We start from the raw sequence: 9,497 nt of genomic DNA on the forward strand, positions 1-9,497 counted from the left end.
AGCCAATATGTTCCTGAGTTGTACCAGAAACGGTTTCTCTTGTGGTTAAATTGTAGTCCTTCTCAGGTGAGGCTTAACAAAAGCTCTAAGCTGAGTATGATTATTCCAGGTCAAATCTGATGTGTTACCCTTCCAAGGATGATAGGCCTCCTGCTTCTCCAAATAAGCATGTCTACAATCATCATTGAACCACGGTTTATCCTTCACTCAGTACCTTAGCACACGATTATTTTGACTAGATTCTCATTCAAAGGGACAAAAAGATCAACACTACTATAGAATTGTGATCAATTCAAGAACAAAAGATCATGCAAAATCCCATTCCAGTCTTCTTGGCATTTCATACAAATTTTACAAGAGTATGATACATGAAGGACAGGCTGCTCAGTCTTCACTACTAATGAAATCAAGGCATGATCCGATGTCCTGACTGGAGAACCAACCTTACCAGTTATAACGCCAAGGGAGTCAGTGTATAGTAGGTCCAAGCAATTACTAGACCTGTGAGTAGCTTCACTTATGATTTTCTCACAGCTTGATTCAGAGGCAAAGTCTGAAGCTCTTAAGCCATGGCGATTGGTAGGAGAGATAGAACTCAACCACTCCCTATAGTGAGCATTAAAATCGCCAATAAACACGAAAGAAGCCTGTTTATCATCTTTTTGTATCTTAGCCATAATGGTAAGAAGACAATCGAAGATAGAATCATCCATGTCTGGATTCCAGTAGATCGAACACAAATAAAAGTTGTTATGCCTGCCACAATATTTTATTACGTGAATCTCATGACATTCACATTTATAACAGGACTCATGAGAAGCAGGGTACTCGGTCCTAATATTCACCGCCATTCCCCGGGCCCTAGGGATGGAATCACGTTTCAATATTATGGGCATCTTAAAACCAGTTATAAAGAGCTCAGATGAGTGCCTCATATTAGAAACCAAAGTTTATGACCACAAAAGAATATCATACTATCTGGACGCAACTGTAAGGTCTTGAATATTTGCATGAAGACCAAAATATTGCAATACAGAAGACGACATTGATGGAATCAGTACTTATATCTAACATAACAATATATAGTACTAATATACTTATGCATAATATATGAAGTAATTGTACCCATCAGTGAATGATGAATGAGTTATGATGTTATTCAAGATTCTACTTTCAAGGAAATTCATATACAGATTACCAAGTACTGGGAATAAAGGGTTTCCCATAGCCATATCAAACGTTTATGCATAAAATTTTCCATTGAATTCAAATTTACAATCTTCTATACATCGTTTAATTAATTCCATTAAGGTATTTTTGGAAAATAGTAAATTCAGTTGCCTATTATCTAAGGTTTCAGATAAAAATTCCAACATGTCATCAATAGGTACTCTAGCAAATAGTGATACTACATCAAAACTGACTAGCCTACAGGTACTGTTAATCTGTACATCATACAATTTGTTAATCAAGTCTACATTATTTTTTACATTTGAATCTAAAAGGGTGACAACTACAGGGTTGAGGAAATTCACAAGGTACTTGGATAATTTATATGCTGAAGTTTTTTTTTAAAGTAGAATCTTAAATAACATCATACCTAATAATGTAAAAGGGTTTCGCTATATTGACAACATAATATGTGTGTAGCCAAGAAATGACAATTCGGATAATTTTTTCTTAGATTGAATAGCTTGATACCATCAATAAATTTCACTTTGGAGCTGGAGAATAATTGTACCCTACCTATTTTTTGACTGTCGTATACACAGATGTAAAAATAGACTCAAGTTTAGCGTATATAGAAAGCCAACGAATATCTCAGCATATGTCCATTACTACTCAAATCAAAGCAACGAAGTTAAGAAATCTCTATTTAATTTTATGTTTTTAAGAGCATTTCCAGTCTACAGCCCTGAATATATTGATGATGAAATAAATGAGATTAGAGCAATAGGTAAGAAACTAAAGTACCCTTATTGGGTTAGATCAGGGGTTCTCAACTGGGGTCCACATGTACCCTAGGGGTCCATGGAATATTTCTGGGGATCCACAGGCAAAACATAACAAACTTGGGGTCCACAGTGATATTTTGATGGTCCATGATGAAAACCAACTCATGATGGTTTTTATTATTAAAAAATTATTTTCTACTGCAATTTTGGCTGGACGATTTTACAAGGTCAAGAAAGAAGTGGCAGCTGCCTTCCTAAATAGGTTGGACTATAATCTCCTTAGGGAATTTATTCTAGAAATACTTCGATCTGTTGAATCCTTCTACATTCGACCCGAAGAAATAAGGCCGCTGAAATATGAAATGTTAGGGGAAAGTCATATTTTTCGACCAAAGACAATCTGACCAAGCTTCAAGTTAATCATCTGCCCTGGAAAATTGACCGACTTAGTCAAGAGTGCGAACAAATTCGTTGCGTTGAGACAACAAGGATTACTAGGAGGTATGTAGATTACTTACCCTTCAAATCACCTCCCACCGTGCCCAGGTGTTTAATTGCCCTATGTCTATTCCTGTGGGTCAACTATAGGGGAAACTTATTAAAAAGTAAATTCACCCAAGCAGTTGACTTCAGTCTAACGTTGAACTCCATCGTCGAAAGGTGAAAGATATTAAGAAGTTCCTAGTATAGACATTTTATCGTATTTTTTTTTTTATTTCTGCATTTCAATAACGAAAAAAATAGCTTCCCAGTATAAAAGTATAAAAAGACTGAAGATAGAAATGGCAAATTTTTCCCGTTTTGATACAAATTTTAAATATCAATGCATATCTTGTCAATTATCTGAATATAATTATCAGCTTTGAGGAAGTAAAAAATGTCAATGGTGAAACCAATGATAATAGTGAATGACTTTTATAGTTTTTTTTTAATCATTCAAGTTATCTTAACTGTAACATTTCTATTTACAAGTTTTACCTCAAACAGTTACCTTGCACTCTGTTTCTAAATACGTGTTATATTTGTCGAAAGATATATAAAAATAAATTGCAATATATATAGTTAGATATGAACTGCAATAATTGTATTACTAGCTGTATATATATATATATATATATATAATTTATATATATATATATATATATATATATATATATATATATATATATATATACTCACACACACACACACACACATATATATATATATATATAAATATATATATATATATATATATATATATATATATATATATATATATATATATATGTGTGTGTGTGTGTGTGTGTGTGTGAGTATATGTATATATATATATATATATATATATATATATATATATATATATATATATGTATGTATATATATATATATATATATATATATATATATATATATATATATATATATATATATATTTATATTTTATTTCTTTTGCAGACATCCTATGGCTACTCCAAATAAAAAGAAGTGCCGACAGTTTTCCGTTGAATATTTGTCTTACGGATTTATTCAAGCACCGCATAATGAAACGAAACCAATGTGCCTTATATGTATGGATGTACTTTCAAATGATAGTATGAAACCTTCTAAACAAAGAATCCATCTAGAAAAGAAACACACAGGAAAGAAAGATCACCCAGTAGGATACTTTAAAAATCTTTGTGATGATTTCCAAACTAGAAAAACAGTTTCTCAAGTGTTTAATAACAAAGTGAGTGAAATGTGTTATGGTTTACTGGCTTCATATGAAATTAGAAAAATAATAGCAAAAGCAAGAAAACCCCATAATTTTGGTGAAAAAGTAATTCTACCTGCAGTGTCCGTTATAATTTCGTCAGTTATGAAACAAATGCTAGTGAAATTATTAGTATCCTCCCTTTAAGCAACTCTTCTGTGTCACGACGCATTGATGAAATGGCAGAGGATGTAGAAAAACAATTAATATCCCATTTGCAAGTGAAATACTTTGTCCTTCAACTTGATGAATCGATTTTAAGAGATAATGAGGCCATTTTATTAGCATATGTTAGATTTAACAGTGATGAAGGACACAAAGAGGAGATGCTTTTTGCTAGAAGTCTTGTGACAGACACAAAAGGTGAAAACATTTTTGATAAAGTTGTTACTTATTTCCAGCAAAACAATATTCCACTCAAATATATAATCGCTTGTGCTACTGATGGTGCACCTTCGATGACAGGCGGATACAAAGGTTTTAATGCACATTTAAAAAAAGCTGTCCCGGAAGTATTTTGTATTCACTGCGTGGTACACCGTCAACACTTAATTGCAAAGAGATTGAGTGCACGTCTACATGATGCCCTTACTATCGTAATACAAGTAGTTAACCATATAAAATCAAATTCTCTTAGAGACCGCCTTTTTCATGAATTATGTAAGCAATATGGAGAAGAGTTTGAAAGGCTTGTATTACATACAGAGGTGATATGGCTATCAAAGGGAAATTGTCTTCAGCGTTTCATTTCACTTTGGGATTCTTTTATTTCCTTTCTTGCTAATACACAACTTGGAAAAGAGCTGCTTGCAAATAAATGTGACGTATTTTTCTTATCTGATATATTTGAAAAATTTAATTATCTTAATAAACAGCTCCAAGGAAAAGATTCCGACCTGATATCTTGTAGAAGTGCTATTGTTGCTTTTCTGAGGAAACTACAGTTGAATAAAAATAATAACAGGTGTCGTGCATTTGAACAGTTTCCTTGTTTAGCCTCTGTTAGCAGCGATTTGCAAGATGAAGATCTTGCATTATATGGTGAATACATGGAAAATATGCATAAAGATATGCAAATTCGGTTTAGTGACCTACTCATGATGGTTATACCGACTTGGGTTTCAATTCCTTTCGAAGTTAATGTTGCCGATATAGACATATCTTTGCAAGAGCCTCTTATCGAATTACAAAGTGAGGAAATTATACGTGCAAAATTCAAAGATGGGAAGTACAATGTATGGAAGACAAATGATGTTGCTACGAAGTACCCTTTGCTCTGGGATAGAGCACAGATCTATGTTATCCCTTTTCCAACATCTTATCTTGTTGAATCGGGTTTTAGTCGTGTTTCTCAACTTTTATCAAAAGCTTGCAATAGACTTGACATTGCGAGAAGAGGTGATCTTTGACTAATATTAACACTGATGGAACCAGCCATAGAGAAACTCGCAGAGCAACTTCAACCTCAGGGATCTCATTGAATAAATATGCTTATCTCTCTTTCTTATCACATATTTCATTTTAACTGTATATAAAAAATTTTAACCAGTGTACAGAAATGCTACAGGGAATTCAAATGCCTGATCTCTATTCTCCAACGGCTTGCCCATGGAAGAAACATTATAATATTTCAATACAAGTTACTGGTAAAGAATTAGTGTCACTATATTTTTAATATTATTATTATTATTATTATTATTATTATTATTATCATTATTATTATTATTATTATTATTATTGTAGAAAACTTTATTTGCACTAAATTAGTATTTATTTGAAAATAAAGCTTAATTATATAGTATTTCTTTGTTTATTAAAACCTCATAATTTATATTAGTGAAAAATTAAATATTGTCTTAGGACCAATAGTTATGAAGGGGTCTACCAGCAAAAAAAAAAATATATACATATATATATAATTTATATATATATATATATATATATATATATATATATATATATAAATATATATATATATATATATATATATATATATATATATATATATATATATATATATATATATATATATATATATATAAAGCATTTTTTCGGTATTGATAACAGGAAGAACTACAACACACATAATCTACTTGTACTGACTTACAGTGATTCTTTTAAAGAAATTCCACAACTGTTGAACAATTTCTATGTAAATGTAGCATTTAAGAGGAGCAATGCAATAAAAACAGCTTTAATAAAGAATTTTCCAGATATTACCAATGACTATGTATATTGTATTCTAAGCAATTCTTGTGAAAAGGTTTATATTGGTCAAACTGGTAAAGCCCCCGAAAAGAGAATTGAACAACATGAGAAAAGTTCCAGATATGCTCAAGATAATAATGCGCTCTTTGCCCACGGTAGAAATAAATCTCAAACCACTAATTGGTCATGTGCAAAGAAATTGTTTCATTCAAATAAGTTATTAGAAAGAAACATCATAGCGTCCAGTTTCATCAAACAAACTTTTGAAAAAAAACTTGAATATTGGACATGGAATGTATGAACTCGACGCCTTTATATGTAAAGAGATTTACATGCTATATATATATATATATATATATATATATATATACATATATATATATATATATATATATATATATATATATATATATATATGTGTGTATGTATATATATATATATATATATATATATATATGTATGTATATATATATATATATATATATATATATATATATATATATATATATATATATATATATATATATATATATATATATATAAAATAACAACTTGATGTAGAACTGGATGCACTGAAAAATTAACGTTACTACGAAATTGATATTTAGACCTAAGCTACTCTTCACTCATGGGTACAATTATTTCATATATTATACAAAAGTATGTAGGCAGTATATATTGTTATGGTAGATGTAAGTACTGTTATATATGTAATTGTACGTTTATGGTAATCAGCTTATGTATGCATAAATATATGTACATGTTAATCATGTGTAAAACTATATATATGTAAGTGTATTTATGTGTATGCGTATGTAAGCCTGCATGTGTACACGTGTGTATATGTCTAAGTATATATTAAGCATGTGTCCGTATATGAATGTGTGTCTGTGTATACGTATTTATATGTCTATGTATATCTTTATATATATATATATATATATATATATATATATATATATATATATATATATGTATATATATATGTATATATATATATATATATATATATATATATATATATATATATATATATATATATATATATGTATATATATATGAATGTGTGTGTTATATATATATATATGTATATATATATATATATATATATATATATATATATATATATATATATATATATATATATACATATATATATATATATATATATATATATATATATATATATATATATATATATGTACATATATATATATATATATATATATATATATATATATATATATATATATAATTTAGACTATATTTTTTATATGGATAAGGCTACCATTATTGATATAAAAAAATTGTATTGAAAGTCAAAACAAGATTATACGGTCACCAGAAATAACCCTTTTTGGCAGGTGTTTGATGAGGTTTGATATTCGCCCAGGAAACACCTGATAACAGCGCAGGTAGCTGGTATGGGAGCGTCATTGTTCTATAAGTCTCTATAATTATGTTCTTATGTTTACAGTACCTATAAAATGTGAAGAAACTTCACTCAATAGATCAATACTCTGAAGAATTATTACGGAACTAGTTGGGACTTAATCTTCTAATTCATATTTCTATTTTCCCTGTGGATCTTTCGCATCTGAGCATCACGTTTCAGTGATTTTTATGCATATATATATATATATATATATATATATATATATATATATATATATATATATATATATATATATATATATATATATATATATATATATATATATATTTGTGTGTGTGTGTGTGTGCGTGTGTGTGTGTGTGTGTGTGCATGTAGATTTTGAGAATTAAATGCTATTGGGACTCTGAAAGTTTCTTGTTATATGTGAATGAAAATGCAGAAAAACCAGTTAATTTTACTGTATATTGTTAAAGGGATGAGATGAACAAAAGAAAGGGGTTCACGCCAAGGCCTAAGGGAAATAATCTATAGATATATACTTCTTAATGAACAGATGAAATAATTTAGTAGCAAAAACGGAATAGAGGGAAACATCTAGATATTAGGCAGTAGCAGTCTTTCATCAATCGAGGTGTATACGGAAACCATATCTAGTCAATCAACGGAAGGTTGAAACGGGAAGGATTCAGGATGAATATAGGATGGACTTTAAAGTATGCAATGGGATTTAATACTTCAGAGAGAGAGAGAGAGAGAGAGAGAGAGAGAGAGAGAGAGAGAGAGAGAGAGAGAGAGAGAGAGAGAGAATTTACCTTTACGGCAGGTTCTAATATTGGCGCACTGAATTTCAGGTTTTCGAAGAAAAGATCTTCGCTCATGCAAAAAACAGAATATATCCATATCAAAAGAATAGTAGTGATTTTTTTTAATTAATACTAAGAATAAATTTTACTAAGATTAAGTCCAATGTAAAAGAAAAAATATTTCCATTGGTTTTAATATAATGCGCCCAGTCTATATGTCATCTTTTCAAAATAACGCATGTCCATATATTTTATATATATATATATATATATATATATATATATATATATATATATATATATATATATATATATATATATATATATATATATTTCTATATTAATATACATATATATATATATATATATATATATATATATATATATATATATATATATATATGTGTGTGTGTGTGTGTGTGTGTGTGTGTTTAAATATGTATGTAATGTATATGAATATATGCTTATGAAAAACTTGAACTTCCTCATTCCTGTTTTCCTGAGGCTAAACTAACTGGTTTAGCTTTTTGATCTAGTGAGATTAATGCTCTGTTGATGGACCTTGGTGCTTATGGAGGTGTACACCCAAATGGTATTTTTCCTTTGTTTTCTATAAAGACTGCAGATTTGTTAGCTCCAAAGTTATCTGTTATTTTGCGCAAGTTAGCAAGAAGAGCAGCTTTTATCACTTGTTGAAGAATTGGTAATGTTACTCCTCTATGTAAATGTGTTTGTGGTAGCTAAAGTCCCAATAATAACCGCCCAATTTCCATAATTCCCATATTATCTAAAGTTTTTGAACGTCTTCTGGCAAAACGTCTCAATAGGTTTGCTGACGGTAATAACCTACTCCCTAGTTTGCAATTTTGTTTTCGTAAAGGCCTCGGAGCATGTGATGCCCTTCTTACAATCTTCAAAGCTGTACAGAAATCCCTTGATTATGGTCAGAAAGTTCGTATGATTGGCAATGATTTTAGTGCTGCCTTTGACTGTGTTAATCATGGGGCCCTTGTTTTCAAACTCAAACAGTTGGGAGTGGGTGGGTCGTTTCATAGTATTATTATTGATTTTTTAAGTAATAGAACTCAAAGAGTTATTGTTGATTGGCACCATAGTGAGTATATGAATGTGATATCCGGTGTTCCAAAGGGTAGTGTTCTTGGCCCATTACTTTTCTTACTATATACACATGACATGTGGTTTGGCCTAGAAAACAAGCTTGTTGCATATGCAGAAGATGCTACTCTCTTTGCATCAATTCCATACCCTGAATGTAGATCTGTGGTTGGTGAATCCCTTAATAGAGATTTAGCTAAAATTAGAGCATGGTGCAAATTATGGGGTATGAAGTTGAATCCTAACAAAACTCAAAGTATGATTTTAAGTAGGTCAAAAATGGT

General features: G+C 29.9%; 1 protein-coding gene across 1 annotated transcript; it reads left to right on the forward strand.

Annotated features, from left to right (window-relative positions):
* Nucleotides 1–3,869: 3,869 nt before the first annotated feature.
* On the forward strand, nucleotides 3,870–5,099 carry LOC137645300 (SCAN domain-containing protein 3-like). The gene has a single exon (XM_068378117.1). It carries the CDS (start codon nucleotides 3,870–3,872, stop codon nucleotides 5,097–5,099), a length of 1,230 nt encoding a protein of 409 aa, XP_068234218.1.
* The last annotated feature ends 4,398 nt before the right edge of the window (nucleotides 5,100–9,497 follow it).

This window comes from Palaemon carinicauda, chromosome 8 (genome assembly GCF_036898095.1).
Source record: "Palaemon carinicauda isolate YSFRI2023 chromosome 8, ASM3689809v2, whole genome shotgun sequence".
Lineage (NCBI taxonomy): Eukaryota > Metazoa > Arthropoda > Malacostraca > Decapoda > Palaemonidae > Palaemon > Palaemon carinicauda.